Source organism: Macaca fascicularis, chromosome 14, assembly GCF_037993035.2.
Source record: "Macaca fascicularis isolate 582-1 chromosome 14, T2T-MFA8v1.1".
Lineage (NCBI taxonomy): Eukaryota > Metazoa > Chordata > Mammalia > Primates > Cercopithecidae > Macaca > Macaca fascicularis.
The window spans coordinates 99,327,143-99,345,997 of NC_088388.1; the positions used below are offsets into that span (position 1 = coordinate 99,327,143).

At 38.3% G+C, this 18,855-nt stretch overlaps 1 protein-coding gene across 3 annotated transcripts in view; it reads left to right on the forward strand.

Annotated features, from left to right (window-relative positions):
• Nucleotides 1-18,855, forward strand: part of CNTN5 (contactin 5) — a 1,343,675-nt gene that overhangs the window by 1,243,584 nt on the left and 81,236 nt on the right. For all 3 annotated transcript variants that reach the window (XR_012422789.1, XM_005579428.4, XM_065528914.1), the window contains 2 exons: nt 1,286-1,444; nt 16,346-16,495. Coding sequence is in view for 2 of the 3 variants with exons in the window: in XM_005579428.4 (XP_005579485.3) it covers nt 1,286-1,444; nt 16,346-16,495 (309 nt within the window). In the remaining variant the exon portion in view is untranslated. The remainder of the gene's footprint in view (nt 1-1,285; nt 1,445-16,345; nt 16,496-18,855) is intronic.

The following is an 18,855-nucleotide window of genomic DNA, read 5'->3' on the forward strand; positions in this document are numbered from 1 at the left end:
CAATCCCAACTTTTGGTCACCTTCCTGATAGAATAGTCTCTATCTTCTATATCTTTAGTATCTTGCATCTGCTGGTGGTTCTTCTCAGCCTTGATTTAAAAAATCAAACAAAAAAAAAATTCATTCCTTATTTTCTAAAAATGTAATTTGCCCCAGTGAGGCTTTTAAACTTTTTCTCCATCTTACTGAACCTGTATTGTTGATACTCTGTATTCAAAAGTCTTCACCAACTCCTCTATCTGTTCAGCATGCAACCATTTCTTGGCGTTTGGCTCATATCTCTTAATCAACAAATCCACATAGCACTTGCTACATAAAGACCAACTCAGAAAATACTTAAAATACTTAAGTTTTTGACATTCAAAATAAAGCATTATTGTAACTTTAATTGTCCATACAATGGACTGAAAGAACTGGCATTGCTTTATAGCCACTAAAATATAAATAGCTGTGCATTTTTAAAATACTATTCAAAATCACCACTAGAAATAAAAATATAATGGCACATTTCTCCTCAAATCTGATTATAATTGGCTCTTAAAGATGAAGTCCGTATGCACACAGATTAGTCAATACTATTCTATACCATTCTTTCATAATCAAAAGGGAATTAATCCTCTTTTACTCACGACTTCCCCACTCCAACCAAGAAAAAAAGGAAGCTAATCACAGATCACAGTCTCCTTTGAACTCCCTACAGAACTTTATATATGTCTCATGTCTGGCATATGTCCTTACCTTGTCTATACTATCATTATTTCAGAACCTTTTGTATCTCCCTTGTTAGAGTCTAAGCTATGTGTACTTGATAGTACACATCAGAGGGCTTGTATATGGTATGTTCTCTGAACATGAACATTAGCTCTATCCACTTATAGTATTTTAGTAAGGCTGAGATTTTCTTTGTCCCTGATAGCATTGCCTGTGATTTTCTGTTGCTGCCTCTGTAAACTGTGATTGATTTCAGCAGCTGCATTTGATATTGGCATTCACATCTTTGTATTTGTTTCTCATTATTTTTTTCTTTTTCTATAAAATATAATGCTAATTGGTAACTGCCTCTGGGCACAAAATATCAGAAAGAAATCAAATCTCCAATTAAGTTTCCACCAGAAATCCTAGACTCCAACTTGCATCCATGATTTTTGTTGTAAATTTTCATTACTAAATTCATATTTCATTAAGATGATTACATAGTTTGATGGGCTACATATTGGAAATATAATTTCTCATGGCTCCTGATAATACTCTGTGCTTAACTTTATCCATTGCCTTTGACCTATAGGTCCCCCAGGCCCACCTGGGATAGTAATTGTTGAGGAAATCACCGAAAGTACAGCCACACTATCCTGGAGCCCAGCAGCTGACAACCACAGCCCAATCTCCTCCTACAACCTTCAAGCTCGCAGCCCATTTTCGCTAGGCTGGCAAACAGTAAAGACAGGTAAGAGGCACTAATGCAACATCAGATATAACCAGAGTGGTCTTCTATCTCATAAGCCATATTTGGCTAAGTTCTTACTAGGATCTTCTTTGGATTCTGAAATCTCTTTATTATTTATTACAATATTGACAACTCTTTGCTACTTTTTATGAACCTAAGAAGAGCAAGGTACCTTGCTTTCCTTTTTTCAGTTCCCAAAGAGGGACCGTATCATGTTCACTTATTTGTTTGTTGAAATAACCTTAAACTCACATAGAAGTTGCAAAAATAGTGCAGAGTTCCTGTGGATCCATTCCCCAGCTTCCTGCCATGATAAAAGTCTTACATAACCATAGTACAGTTACCAAATCAGGAGATGATGTTGGTGAATTGATGTTAACTAAGTTTCAGACCTTATTAGGATCTCACTAGTTTTGATATGCAATTGTTTTAGTGTATACTTATACGAGATTCTATGAAATTTTATTATGCAGACTCAAGTAACCACCGAGACAATCTGGATATAGATCAATTTCATTAGCTCAGTTCCTTGTGCTACTCCTTTCTAGTCATACATCTGTTTTATTTATAAAAAGAAAATCTAGTGGCTGGCAAGATGGGTGAATAGGAACAGCTCTGGTCTGCAGCTCCCAATGAGATTAATGCAGAAAGTGGGTGATTTCTGCATTTCCAACTGAGGTACTAAGCTCATCTCACTGGGACTGATTAGACAGTGGGTGCAGCCCATGGAGGGCAAGCTGAAGCAGGGTGGGGCATTGCCTCACCCAGAAAGCATAAGGGATCAGAGAACTCCCTCCCTTAGCCAAGGGAAGCCGTGAGGGACTGTGCCATGAGGAACAGTGCACACCAGCCCAGATACTACACTTTACCCAGAGTCTTCACAACCCACAGACTAGGAGATTCCCTCAGGGGTCTATAGCACCAGGGCCCTGGGTTTCAAGCAGAAAACTGGGCAGCCATTTGGGCAGACACCGAGCTAGTTGCAGGAGTGTGTTTTCATACCCCAGTGGCTCCTGGAACGCTAGCGAGACAGAACCATTCACTCTCCTAGAAAGGGGGCTGAAGCCAGAGAGCCAAGTGGTCTAGCTCAGCAGATCCCACCCCCACGGAGCCCAGCAAGCTATAAGAGCCACTGGCTTGAGATTCTCAGCAGTCTGAAGTCAACCTGGGATGCTTGAGCTTGGTCAGGGGAGGGGTGTCCACCATTACTGAGGATAGAGTCATGTGCCTCCTGACTGGGACACAACTCCCAGTAGGGTGTTGTGACTGACACCTCATAAAGGAGAGCTCTGGCTGGCATCTGGTGGTGCCCCTCTGGGACTAAGCTTCCAGAGGAAGAAACAGGCATCAATCGTTGCTGTCCTGCACCCTCTGCTGGTGATGCCCAGGCAAACTAGGTCTGGAGTGGACCTCCAGCAAACTCCAGCAGAACTGCAGCAGAGGGACCTGACTGTTAGAAGGAAAACCAACAAACAGAAAGAAATAGCATCAATATTAACAAAAAGGATGTCCACACAGAAACCCCATCTGAAGGTCCAAAGACCAAAGATAGATAAATCCACAAAGATGAGGGAAAAAACAGCACAAAAAGGCTGAAAATTCCAAAAACCAGCACACCTCTTTTCCTCCAAAGGATCACAACTCCTCGCCAACACGGGAACAAAACTGGATGTAGAATGAATATCACGAATTAACAGAAGTAGACATCAGAAGGTGGGTAATAACAAACTCCTCCAAGCTAAAGGAGCATGTTCTAACCCAATGCAATGAAGCTAAGGACCTTGAAAAAAGGTTAGATGAATTACTAACTAAAATAACCAGTTTAGAGAAGAACACAAATGACCTGATGAAACTGAAAAACACAGCACGAGGACTTTGTGAAGCATAAACAAGTATCAATAGCCAAATCGATCAAGCCGAAGAAAGGATATCAAAAATTGAAGATCAACTTAATGAAATAAAGCATGTAGACAAGATTAGAGAAAAAAGAATGAAAAGGAACGAACAAAGCCTCCAACAAATATAGGACTATGTGAAAAGACCAAACATACGTTTGATTGGTGTACCTGAAAGTGACAGGGAGAAGGGAACCAAGTTGTAAAACATTCTTCAGGATATTATCTAGGAGAACTTCCCCAACCTAGCAAGACAGGCCAACATTCAAATTCAGGAAGTAGAGAGAATACCACAAAGATACTCCTCGAGAAGAGAAAGCCCAAGACACATAATCATCAGATTCACTAAGGTTGAAATGAAGGAAAAAATGTTATGGGCAGCCAGAGAGAAAGGTCGAGTTACCCAGAAAGAGAATCCTATCAGTCTAACAAGGGATCTCTCTGCAGAAACCCTACAAGCCAGAAGACAGGGGGGACCAATATTCAACATTCTTAAAGAAAAGAATTTTAAACCCAGTATTTCCTATCCAGCCAAACTAAGCTTTATAAGAGAAGGAGAAATAAAATCCTTTACAGATAAGCAAATGCTGGGAGATGTTGTCCCCACCAGGCCTGCCTTACAAGAGATCCTGAAGGAAGCACTCAATATGGAAAGGAAAAACAGATACAGCCACTGCAAAAACATACCAAATTGTAAAGACCACCGACACTATGAAGAAACTGAATCAACTAACAGGCAAAATAACCAGCTAGCATCATAATGACAGGATCAAATTCACACATAACAATATTAACCTTAAATATAAATGGGCTAAATGCCCCAATTAAAAGACACAGACTGACAAGTTGGATAAAGAGTCAAGACCCATCAGTGTGCTATATTCAGGAGACCCATCTCACGTGCAAAGACACACATAGGCTCAAAATAAAGGGATAGAGAACTATTTACCAAGCAAATGAAAAGCAAAAAAAGCAGAGGGTGCAATTCTAGTCTCTGATAAAACAGACTTTAAACCAACAAAGATCAAAAAAGACAAAGAAGGGCATTATATAATGGTAAAGGGATCAATGCAAAAAGAAGAGCTAACTATCCTAAATATATATGCACCCAATACAGGAGCACCCAGATTCATAAAGCAAGTTCTTAGAGACCTACAAAGAGACTTAGACTTCCACACAATAATAGTGGGAGACTTTAAAACCCCACTATCAATATTAGACAGAGGAACAAGAGAGAAAATTAACAAGGATATTCAGGACTTGTACTCAGCTCTGGACCAAGCATACCTAATAAACATCTACAGAACTCTCCACCCCAAATCAACAAATATGCATTTTTCTCAGCATCACATCGCACTTATTCTAAAATTGACCACATAATTGGAAGTAAAACACTCCTCAGCAAATGCAAAATAATGGAAGTAATAACAAACTGTCTCTCAGACCACAGTGCAATCAAACTAGAACTCTGGATTAAGAAATTCAATCAAAACTGCTCAACTACATGGAAACTGAACAACCTGCTCCTGAATGACTACTGAGTAAATAATGAAATTAAGGCAGAAATAAATAAGTTCTTTGAAATCAATGAGAACAAAGAGACAACATACCAGAATCTCTGGGACACAGCTAAAGCATTGTTTAGAAGGAAATTTATAGCACTAAATGCCCACAGGAGAAAAGGGGAAATATCTAAAATCGACACCCTAAAATCACAATTAAAAGAACTAGAGAAGCAAGAGCAAACAAATTCAAAAGCTAGCAGAAGACAAGAAATAACTAAAACCACAGTAGAAATGAAGGAGATAGAGAAACAAAAACCCCTTCAAAAAATCAATGAATCCAGGAACTGGTGTTTTGAAAAGATTAACCAAATAGATAGACCACTAGCCAAATTACTAAAGAAGAAAAGAGAGAAGAATCAAATAGACACAGTAAAAAATGATAAAGAGGATATCACCACTGATCTCACAGAAATACAAACTACCATCAGAGAATACTGTAAACACCTCTGTGCAAATAAACCAGAAAATCTAGAAGAAATGGATAAACTCCAAAACTATACCCTCTTAAGAATAAACCAAGAAGAATTTGAATCCCTGAATAGACCAGTAACAAGTTCTGAATATGAGGAAGTAATTAATAGCCTACCAATCAAAGAAGCCCAGGACCAGAAAGATTCATAGCCTATTTCTCCCAGAGGTACAAAGAGGAGCTGGTACCATTCTTTCTGAAACTATTCCAAACATTAGAAAAAGAGGAACTCGTCCCTGACTCATTTTACAAGGTTAATATCATCCTGATACCAAAACCTGGCAGAGGCACAACAAAAAAAGAAAATTTCAGGCCAGTATCCATGATGAATATCAATGGAAGAATCCTCAATAAAATACTGGTAAATCGAATACAGCAGCACATCAAAAAGCTTATCCAAAATGATCAAGTCAGCTTCATCCCTGTTATTCAAGGCTGGTTCAACATATGCAAATCAATAAACATAATCCATCGCATAAACAGAATCAATGACAAAAACCAAATGATTACCTCAATAGATGCACAAAAGGACTTTAATAAAATTCAACAACCCTTCATGGTAAAAACTCTCAATAAAATAGGTACTGATGGAACATATCTCAAAATAGGAAGAGTTATTTAGGATAAACACTCAGCTAATATCATACTAAATGGGCAAAAAATGGAAGCATTCCCTTTGAAAACCGGCACAAGACAAGGATGCCCTCCCTCATCATTCCTACTCAACATAGTATCGAAAGTTTTGGCCAGGGCAATCAGGCAAGAGAAAGAAATAAAAGGTATTCAAATAGGAAGAGAGGAAGTAAAATTGTCCCTTGTTTGCACATGACATGATTGTATATTTAGAAAACCCCATTGTCTCAGCCCCAAACCTCCTTAAGCTGATAAGCAACTTCAGCAAAGTCTCAGGACACAAAATCAATTTGCAAAAATTACAAGCATTCGTATATACCAATAATAGACAAACAGAGAGCCAAATCATGAGTGAATTCCCATTCACAATTGCCACAAATAGAATAAAATACCTAGGAATACAACTTACAAGGGATGTGAAGGACCTCTTCAAAGAGAACTACAAACTACTGCTCCAGGAAATAACAGAGTACACAAACAAATGGAAAAACATTCCATGCTCTTGGATAGGATGAATCAGTATCATGAAAATGGCCATACTGCCCAAAGTAATTAATAGATTCAATGCTGTCCCCATCAAGCTACCACTGACTTTCTTCACAGAATTATAAAAAACTACTTTAAATTTCATATGGAACCAAAAAAGAGCCTGCGTAGCCAAGACAATCCTAAGCAAAAAGAACGAACCTGGAAGCGTCACACTACCTGACCTGAAACTCTACTATTAGGCTACAGTAACCAAAACAGCATGGTACTGGTAATAAAACAGATATATAGACCAATGGAGCAGAACAGAGGTCTCAGAAATAACACCACACATCTACAACCATCTGATATTTGACAAACCTGACAAAACAAGAAATAGGGAAAGGATTCCGTATTTAATAAATAGTGCTGGGAAAACTGGCTAGCCATATGCAGAAAGCTGAAACTGGATCCCTTCCTTACACCTTAGACAAAAATTAATTCAAGATGGATTAAAGACTTAAATGTAAGACCTAAAACCATAAAAACCCTAGAAGAAAACCCAGGCAATACCATTCAGGACATAGGCATGGGCAAAAAGTTCATTGCCAAAAGCAATGGCAACAAAAGTCAAAATTGACTAATGGGATCTAATTAAACTAAAGATCTTCTGCACAGTGAAAGAAACTTTCATCATAGTGAATAGCCAACCTACACAATGGGAGAAACTTTTTGCAATCTATCCATCTGACAAAGGGCTAGTATCCAGAATCTACAAAGAACTTAAACAAATTGACAAAAAACAAAACAAAACAAAAAAACAAAAACAAAAAAAAACAACCCCATCAAAAAGTGGGCAAAGGATGTGAACAGATACTTCTCCAAAAGAAGACATTTATGCAGCCAACAATCGTATGAAAAAAAAGCTCATCATAACTGGTCATTAGGGAAATGTAAATCAAAACCACAATGAGATACCATCTCATGCCAGTTAGAATGGTGATCACTAAAAAGTCAGGAAACAACAGATGCTGGAGAGGATGTGGAGAAATAGGAATGCTTTTACACTGTTGGTGGGAGTTTACACTCCCACCACAATTAGTTCAATTAGTTCAACCATTGTGGAAGACAGTGTGGCGATTCCTCAAGGATACAGAATCAGAAATATCATTTAACCCAGCAATCCCATTACTGGGTATATATCCAGAGGATTATAAATCATTGTACTATAAAGACACATACACATGTATGTTTACTGCAGCACTATTCACAATAGCAAAGACTTGGAACCAACCCAAATGGCCATCAGTGATAGCCTGGATAAAGAAAATGTGGCACATATACGCCATGGAATACTATGAAGCCATAAAAAAGAATGAGTTAATGTCCTTTGCAGGGACATGGATGAAGCTGGAAACCATCATTCTCAGCAAACTAACACAGGAACAGAAAACCAAACACCGCTTGTTCTCACTCATAAGTGGGAGTTGATGAAGGAGAACACATTGACACAGGGAAGGGAGTATCACACACTGGGGCCTGCCAGGGGGTGGGGGCTTAGGTGAGAGATAGCATTAGGAGAAATACCTAATGTAGATGACAGGTTGATGAGTGGAGCTAACCACCATGGCATGTGTATACCTATGTAACAAACCTGCCCGTTCTGCAAATGTATCCCAGAACTTAAAATATAATAAAAAAAGAAAATCTAATATAAAATTACACTGCACACCGTTTTAATGCCTGCTTCCAAGATGTTTGCATTATAGTTGCATTATTTTAAAAATTTTTCATCTCTAAACATTTTCTTTTCATTTTACAATTTCCCATATCTCTCCAAATGTGTCCGTCCAGCAGGGATATGTAAAATCACACTTACTTGATAGTTATTAGACACTTATTAAACATATTGGTATTTGAAAATTGTACAGTAAGGCTACAGAAGAGAATCTTTAGAAGCAATTGTCCATACTGAGTAACAACTGTGTTTTTGTTTTAAAGTCTGATGACCTCTATTGACCTATTTAGAAATTAAATATAGAAATCAGTAAAATATTTGAGTGCAGTAACCTTAAAACTCAACCAGAATATTATGAGGGTAAAGTGGTTCATTTTGTTGTATAGGTAAATGAAATTTGGGTTTTTGTATGAAACATCGTAATATCAGAAAGAGAAAATTTGTTTACCTATATGCAGAATTTAATTCACAATTTATTTGATATTTAGGCTCCTGCATTAAGTTAGATCTCAGTTTGATCATTATAGTGTCTATAAACATATTTATTATGCACATATACATATTTATTTTGTATTATAGATAATTGCTCATAGCCTCATTCCTGGATCCATTAAAACCCTGTGATACCTTTAAAGACCCCAAAATTGGGGAATCTCTAGGTATGGTAGTTAATTCAGGAAGGACACATTTAAACCACATGAGCAGATTTACTCAGAAATTCTTATAACCTTCAACCCTGTGCTTCAATCTTATTCTGAGTGTGACAGCTTAAATCTTTGGCTCTGCAGCCAGGAAATGACCTCAACTTCAGATCTGGTGTTGTGCACTCACCTAACCCATCCTCTTGCCTACAGCCATCCTCCCTATCTGCTCTTGCCACACTACCCATGCAACTTACTTTTGGAGAAGTTTTCCTTGTGGATACATTGCAATACATGTGTGTTTTATTACTCATCCTATGCCCATAGCAATCCAGTACATATCTTCTACCTGCTACATCCATGCTTTGCTAGTTACACTTATGTTCTGATTCTCACCTATGGTTTTCTCAGTTCACCTGTTTTTACTTGTTTATATATACATATGTTTTTATATATATATATATACACACATATATGTGTGTGTGTATATATAAAAACATACATATTCATGTGTCTGTGGAGGATTTAGGCATTTGAATTAAATGTCATTTTTGTGTTTGTTTTAGAAGTCCCTACTGTAAAGTTGCATCTTTCTAATATTATTTGAATGCTAGAAATATTTTTAAATTTTTATTTTACTTTAAGTTCTGGGATACATGTGCAGAATGTGCAGGTTTGTTACATAGGTATATGTGTGCCATGGTGGTTTGCTGTGCCTATCAACCTGTCATGTAGGTTTTAAGCCCCACATGCATTAGCTGTTTGTCCTGATGCTCCTGATGCTCTCCCCTCCCCTCATTCCCTGGCAGGTCCCAGTGTGTGTTATTTCTCTCCCTGTGTCCATGTGTCCTTATTTTTCAGCTCCCACTTATGAGTGAGAACATGTGGTGTTTGGTTTTCTATTCCTGTGTTAGTTTGTTGAGGATGATGACTTCCAGTTTCATCCATGCCCTGGCAAAGAACATGAACTCATTCCTTTTTCATGACTACATAATACTCCATGGTGTATATGTGTCACATTTCCTTTACCCAGTCTATTATTTATGGGCATTTGGGTTGGTTCCATGTCTCTACTAATGTAAATAGTGCTGCAATAAACATACGTGTGCATGTATCTTTATAGTAGAATGATTTGTATTCCACTGGGTATATACCCAGTAATGGATTGCTGGGTCAAATGGTATTTCTGTTTCTAGATCCTTGAGGAATCACCACACTATCTTCCCCAAGAGTCGAGCTAATTTACATTCCCACCAACAGTGTAAAAGTGTTCCTATTTCTCCACAGCCTCACCAACATCTGTTTTTTCTTGACTATTTAGTAACCACCATTCTCACTGGCATGAGATGGTATCTCATTGTAGTTTTGATTTGCATTTCTCTAATGATCAGTGATGGGTTGAGCTTTTTTTATATATGTTTGTTGGTCACACAAATGTCTTTTTTTGAGAAGTGTCTGTTCATATCCTTTGCCCACTTTTTGATGGTGATATTTTTCAGAGTTCTTTTTTAATTCAATTCAGCAAGAACAACACTTCTAAAAACCCTGCAATTGTGCTGTACTTATAAAAAAGTTTTCCTTCAGAAAAAGATTTCTGCAAGTGATCAATTGTATTTACCCTTCATGGTGCTAGGGCTCTCACTAGATGTGTCCTCTTCTAACTCATTTCTCCAAAACGCACCATTAATTGCACCTATTGGCAGAGGCATGCTGTCCTCAGGGAAAGCCTGATGAAGAGCTGTCCACAAGATTTACATGCTCCAAAATAGGTCTTTTAGATGCTTCCTGGTTTTAGTACCATGCTCATTCTCATCGTTTCTTTCACGCCTATGATGGGGAAATAAGTCTCTCTGGAACCACACCAGCTCCACTGGTCATGAGCCTTTTGGTTTCACAGTTGCTCCCTCATTCTAAATTAATTTCAGTCAAAATAAACTCCAATTTAACAATATCCATTAGAAAAAAAAAATGAATCTGGAGTTTAACCTTGCTGATACAATTAATGCAATTAATAATCTACTATTTGAAAAGCATTTAAAATATACCAAAATGAGCATAAAAAATAATGAGTTTCTCATTTGTGGAAAATGAAGTCAGAGGTTCCACATGAACCTTCTAGCTGAGCACACCTTCGAATTAACATATGAATACTGCCTCCTGCAAATGAGACTAAAATGTAAATAAGAATAATGTATTTATTTTGAAAAAAGTATGCAAAGAGCCATAACAAATAGATCATTTCACTTGCAGACCTCTTTTCCACTCAAGCAAATGGCTTTTGATTTAGAAACCTGACTTTCTTTTTTATACTACTGAGAAGCATTAGCTGACGTAATTTTTGATTATGTCTACCTAGGAATATCAAATAGCCTATAATCACAGAATTCATTGGTCTTTGTTTACTTAACTCAGATATGCTTCTTAAATATTCTTGTATCAGTGGATATGTCTTCTACTGCGGGTATGTTTGCACAGACTGATTAGTTCCATTTTTCAACTGAACAGATTTATTTGGTATTTTATTAATTAAATTGGTGGCTGAGTTTGGGTGGCACATACTTGTGATCTCAGCACTTTGAGACATCCTGAGGTGGGAGGATCACTTAGGGCCAGGAGATTGAGACCAGTCTGGACAACAGAATAAGATCTTGTCTCAAAATAAATAGTCTTGGATGTGATTCTTTTGCTTGGAAAGGCATTTCAACAAGATGTTTCCCCTAAGTCAATATAAGGTCTTCCACTGTCTTTAGTTGCTGTCATGTTCTCTCTGATGCACAATGTTTTCTTTGAAACCAACTTGTCCCTAAAGTTCCGGAAATAATATATTTATAAAAAGATGCTGCAAGACCTTTAAAATACTTATTTTGGTATAAATCCTCCATTATTCTTCATCTCCACAATATTGCATTTCAAATCAAAATCCTAATTGTATAAAAAAGAAAGTTTTTACTTTCTTTCATATTGCATTTTGTTTCACCAAAAATAATAATACCTTCAATTAATACTTATAATTATTTTATATCTCTTACAAGTAACAGGGAATTTAGAATTTCCCAATCTTTTTTTTTTTTTCACTTTAAAGAGAGGAATGAAGGGTGGTGGAAAGGATATGGGCTTGGAAAGGGAGTCTTTAAAGTCTATAGTTATGACTAAGAGGATATAAATATGCATAGCTTTCGAAGGAACACTATTTTTATATGTATATTAAAGCTTATACTAATTACATCAAGATTCAAGCAGAATTAATTAATATTGCCAATTCTGTTCACACCAGGCAATTTGAACTCTCATTCATTTAATAAAAATTTACCAAGCACCTTTTAGGAAGTGTTCTAGGCACATGCGGCATATCAGGTGTTCTAGGTACATGAACAACACCAAATAAATAAATCCTTGCCCTTGTGAAGATTGTATTCTTATAGGTGAAGACAAACAATAAACAGAGAACATAATAAGCAAGTAAATTATATAATATCTTAGAAGTTGATGAGTACTATGGGGGGAAAAATAAATTATATGCAGTAAGAGGAATCAGAAGTACTATGATCAGGGTCAGTGTATTAGTCACCTCAGGCTGCTATAACAAAATTCCATGGACTGAGTGGATTAAACAACAGAAATTTACTTTATTACAGTTCTAGGGGTTTGGAGTTCCAACATCAAGTTGCTTTCTCACTGTGTTCTCACATGGATGACACACACACACACACACACACACACACACACACAAAGTGAGAGAGAGCTCTCGTGTCTCATCCTATAAGGACACTAAGATCACAGCCCCACTCTTACCACATCATTTAACCTTAATTATTTCCTTAGAAGCTCTATCACCAAATAACAGCCACATTAGGGGTTAGGACTTTAATATATGAATTTTGAGAGGACACATTTAGTCCATTGCAGGAAGCTTGCACTTTGAAATAGAGTGGTCGGGGTATGCCTTACTGAGAAGGGATATTTGTGTACATTTTATAGGAGGTATGGGGGAGGCAGCCCAGGTATAAGGAGCAACTAGAGCAAAAGTATTAGGAGCATGATACGCAAGAGCATTAGAAGATCAGTGAGGCAGGAGCCAGAATGAGTTTTAGGGAGAAAGGCAGATGAGTTTTGAGAGATATTGGCAAGACCAGATCATACATTACTTGGGTTTTCACCCTTTGAGAAATGAGACATTGGAGGATTGCTCTTCTAAGTCTTAAGTTTTAATATAGTCATTCAAGCTATGTTAAAAATAGACTTACGGGAAGGATAAGTGAAGAGTGACTAAACTATTTAGGAAGCTATTATTATGGTGGAGAGATGATGATGTTTCAATGTGACAGAAGCTTGGTGGTGACACAGGTCACTGATGCTTTTATGACAGAGGTCGTAAAAGTGGTCAGAATTTGAAACTATTTGGAAGCTAAAACCCACAGCATTTGCAACAAACTGGATGTAAACAGTATGAGAGAAAAAGAATTCAAGGAAAACTACAAGATTTTTGACCTAACCAACTTAAGGATGGAGTTATCATTAGGTGACATGGAGAAGCCTAAGAAACCTTCATAATTGGAACAGATTGGGTAGCAATGAGATGAAGAATTCAATTTGAGACATATTAAGTTTGATATATCTGTTAGACATCCAAATGAGATTTCAGGTAGGCATCTGGGTATATAAGTATGCTGTTTAAGTGAGAGGTTTAGCATAAAGTTATAAATTAGAAAATTATTGTCATATAATATTTTAAAATATGAGACTCTATGTCACCTCCAAGAAAGTAAGTATAAAATAAAGAAGAAACAGTATGAAAATAACGCCCTGGAGCATTGTAACAGTAAGAAGTTGTGGAGAAGGCAGCCATCCAAAGGAGGCAGAATAAAAGCAATCATTGAGGTAAAAGGAAAACCAAAATAATGTCATGCCATGGAAAACAAAGGAATAAAGCCTATGGAAGAAAAAGGCCTAATGAGCTGTGTCAGATGCTACCAAGATGTCAAGTAAAATGAAGACTGAGAAGTGATCATTAGTTCTAGCTATATGGAGGTCGGATTGGTAACCTTGACAATAGCAGTTTTGATGTGATGGTAGGCCATCGGCATCAAAGTCTGTCAAGAATGAGATCCAGAGACAATAGGAAAAAAATTAATATAGACAACTCTTCCAAGAAATTTTTCTGCCAAGATAAGTGGAGATATCAACATAGTTTGAAGTCACAGATGCCATAAGTTTCTAATGGATTGGAGTGGGACAGGGGAGAAAGAAAGGAGTCCAGGATGGCCTGAAGATTTGGGATACAACATCTGTAAGAAAGCAATTGTCATTCCCTGGATAAGAATACTGCAGAAATCTATTCAAATAGTAATGTCTATTAATAATATGCCATTGAACGTATGAGTCTGAAATGTAGGGAAGAGGTTCATTAAAAATATTAGAGTTATCAGCATAGAGGGTATCTAAAACCATGAGGCTGGATAAATCACCATGGAGTAAGAAAATGGAAAATCGTAGAGCCAAGTTGCACCAGGAAGACAAAAAGAAATCAGCAGTGGAGACTGAGAAGGCATAATCAGGTGGGAGAGAACCAGAAGTTTCGAAAAGTATTTCAAAGGATGATCAACTGTGTCAAAGGATGATGATAGTTCAAGTAAGATGAGTAACAGAGATCTGGCCTTAAGGTTTCAGTAACAGAGACCATTCATTGGTAATCTTGACAGAAGGCAGTATGATGGAAAACTGGAGGTAAGAGTCTGACTGGCATAGGTTCAAGAGAGAATGGAAGAAAAATAATTGCAGACAGTAAGTAATAGCACAAACAACTCTCAAAAGAATCAGAGAAACTGAGTGAAGGCTGGAAGGAGAGGAAATGTTGAGACCTTAGTTTTGTTTTTCAGAGAAAAACATCTGCATGCTTGTATGCTGATGGGAAACATCCATTAGAGATGTGGGAGAGAGAGGAAAAAAGGGCTGATTCTTTTTCTCCATGATATCTTAAGAGGTCCACCCCTTAATAAGGGTAAAATTTCTTAGTTTCTATTGGAGTAAAAAGTTGTAGATATGCCCAGAGAGGAGATTAAGTATACAGGGGATTTTGCTAATGACAGATCATAAATTCCAAGTGTCACAGTGGAAGAACTTCAAGAATGAGGAAGAGATATGAGCTGGGCAGAAGAGGAAAGTGGCAGAATTCTCTGGAGATTAGAATAAAAGGGATGAGCATGGTCCAGATGTCTGGAGTTACTTGAGATGACTTACATAAATATAAGTAAATTAAACAGTGATGTTAAGTCCTGGTGCTCTCAATGTAAGCATTAGTGATACAGTGTAGGCTCTGGGCTACAAAAGGCTGAGCATTATCTGGAAATCTCTTCTTCTCTTTTGTATGTTTGTCAAGCATAGCTTGACATTTCGCCAAGCTGTGGTCTGACAGTGGCCTTTCCCTCACCCACCTCTTAGACTCCAAGCGTACTGCTCAGTTGCCAGTTCAGCAAGAGGGGACACACTGTTTTTGTTTTTCCACGTCTTCCTGTCACTGCTTTAAGAAAACACAGCAGCTCTGCAGTGCTGTGAGATTTGTCGGGCAGCTCACGCTGCCTATGCTCTGAGCATTCACCTTTCACAGAGCTACTTATTTGGTAACATTCTTTTGGTACCTTTCAGAAGAGATTTTCATGGAAAATTCAAGACAATTTCATAGCACCTTGCAGCGGTAAAACAGAATTGAGTCCTCAAATCAAGACCCCAAACTCCCATCCCGGCTGTACTGCTATGCCTACAAAGAAATCCAAGACTGATATAAATCCAGAGGATCTTTGCATGCTGCAAGGGAGATTCTCCACATACTGCCTTTTCACTCCTGTAACAAATGTTTAGAAACATTTCCTAGACAGCAGAGATGAGTGAACAAGAAAAGCAGTCCAAAACGAAGCATGTATGCCATGTATAAACACTTCACCAATGGTAACTGTACTGACAAACAATGTTATGCCCTGACAAAAATTTAAATGTAGTACAAAAGTCACTCTAAGAAGAATTCAGTGTTTCTACTCAGATATCACAAACTGTGTTTTTTAAATTAAACAGATATATTGTTAATTTGCTGCTTGGAATTACCAAGTGACTAAACATGTTTGCCAGAACGGGGAGAGCAAACTGCTCAAGAAATTTCCTAGAAATGGAAAGAAAACTGTTTAAATTATAGTTCTAATTGGCCCCTTATCTGGGGCTGAGGGATTGGTGAAATAATTATTAGTGTACATAATGGCAAGTTTTGTGTAAAGATAAAATGGAAGAGTTTTAATTAACTCCAACAAACTTTGACATATGCAAGTGCTTACTCCCTGAAGATTGATTTTCATTTTACTAATGACATTGGAGGTGACACCATGACCACGTGTTGTGAGGAGATATGCTTTAGCCTGCTGATTCTGTCAGTAGCATTAATACTCTTGATTGCCATTTGTAGCATTTTTCCAGTCCTCCTAGTGACATGAAATTTCCTTCCTTTCTATAGTGCCAGAAATCATAACAGGGGACATGGAGTCAGCCATGGCTGTGGACCTAAATCCCTGGGTGGAATACGAATTTCGAGTGGTGGCCACCAACCCTATTGGGACAGGAGATCCAAGCACCCCATCTCGAATGATCCGCACAAATGAAGCAGGTAAACATTTGGAATAGTCAGATTGGATTTGGTATGCTTCTAATCGTCTTGAAACTAAGGTGAATTCACCATGATTGCTCCACTGCTTGCCTTAGCATAATTTGTCCTGATTCATCTACCTAAACATCATAAAATTATTTTCTTTAAAACAATTATTTCATTTTATTTGTTCTCAGAACTTTTTCTCCTTGTTTCCACAAATACAACCATCTAAATGCTTACATTTTCTCCCAATCCTTGCACTGATCTTCAGGTTACCATGAAACTGAAGCAGTTCATTTATTCTTCTCATAATATACTCATTCAATATAGCATACCCTTAAGATTCAGAATAAATCTGCTCCCCTTCTTTTTCTCCAGTGATACTTTACTTGAATTACAGTGTACTTCCTTAGAACTCTTTTATGTTACCCTTCACCACCAAACCCATATAAATTACACTTTGCAAAAAGTAAACATGGTCCTTCCTTGACCTACTGCCTTCTTGAAGTTTATATGTAAAATAAATACCAATCTGCTCCTTGACTTTAAAACATTACATTATTCTCATCTTTTAGAAAAAGCACATCTGATAAAATGTTTCTAATGACTGAGGAATTAACAGCTCTATTTGAATTTTAAGATATCTTGCTTATCACATGGAAGGAGCAGAAAAATAAAGAAATAAGGAATACAGAAATTTTCTGTGTAGATTTTTTATGACGTTGGACAAAGTCTCATTGAGGTCTATCTTTTATGTCCCCCTAATATTGTATATTAAGAAAGTGTCTGGTTACACATTTACTTAGGGGAACACAAACAAACATTAATAGTGTTGATAAGAACAATATGAAAACAATAGAAAGAGGAGGATCAGGGATAGGTACAGGGAGGAAAAAATAACAAATGCTAATGATTTATGCTCAATGATAATACATGAGTCTCAAATAAAAGTGCACTGAAAATGAAGATTTGTCATATAGGTTCACTGCCCTACACTGAAACCTAGAACAGTGTTTGGTACTGGTACTCAACATGTCATATTTGTAAAGGGAACATTTTTTTCCTTTATAGCCCCGTACGCACACCAGTACATAGGTCAGATACGCGTGTACATACAAGACGAAGAATTAACTGTGTCCATTGTGTATTACAGTTATAGAACCGAAACAAAAATATGACAAAATATGACTTTTGACCTCTAACAAATTGAACAGAGCTTATAATCATTAAAATAAACAATCAAAACAGCTGACTTTTTCTCTAAAACATATTATGGCTCTCTAGGAGGGAAGGAGAATGGAGGGAGGGAGGGAGGAAGTGAGGGAAAAGAAAGAAAACAAATCCCAAGATGGTCCACTAGACTCAGATAAATGGAACAGCTCCTACTGAGGGACCCAGAGGACTGGCGTGCTCCTAACAGATCTTCACAGGGAAGGCATTGAGAGTGGACAGAGGGAAGACACAGAGACTGGGCTGATTGGGGGAGAAAGTTGGGAACCCTATGCGGGGCTACAGCACACCCGGACTTATTTCTAGCCCCCAACAGCTCTGGGGGAATTGGTGAGTTGAACTGGCAAGGAGCAACCCACTCTTGCCACAGGCCTCTGAAACCGCAGCAGCAGGAGACCCCCTAGACCACCATGGACTCTCGACTTGGCAAGGAGAGCTGCATAGAGAAGTGGTAGGAGCTGCATGCCAGCTGATGTGGAGCACAGAGGGTTTGGTGCAAGAGCATCTGTAGTGGAGCATGGTCAGGGATGACCATCCCCCTAGGTCTGATTTGCTCCATAGGAGACTTTGGCCCTAGGGGAACTTTTTGTTTGTCCTGAACTCTGTAAGGCAATTTTGCCCATCAGATGGGGCCAGTCTGACCTGAGCAACACGTTAGTCTGCTGGCCTCTCCAAGGGCCTCAGTATGGCCACACCTGCATGCACAGCACCCTCGGGAGCCTTGGGAGGCCTCATCATAGCTTCTGCTCTGGCGGACCCTGACTGCAAGACAGAGAGCTCAAGCGGGGCGGCTCCTATGGCCACTCACCAGCCCGCACAGTCTTTCCTCACACTGCAGCCGCAGCGTCCCCCACATTCCTCCATGGGGCAACTCCCACATGAGTTTGCTGGGCGTGTCTGCTTAGGGGTAGGGGTGGGGGTTTGGATTTGCTTTCCTTGCCCTGACAGCACCTGGTGGTGCAGTCTGCTACCCCTTCCCCTGTCAACGGCCATTGCAGACAGAGTTTTGGTAGGTTCAGAGCCAGCAAGCCCCACCCCAACAAGTACCCCACCCTTACGTTCAGAATGTGCAGAGAACAGCAGATCCTCCCCCACCCTGAGTGACCCTTCCGGCTTGCAGAGCAGAGAAGACACCCAGACCTGCACAT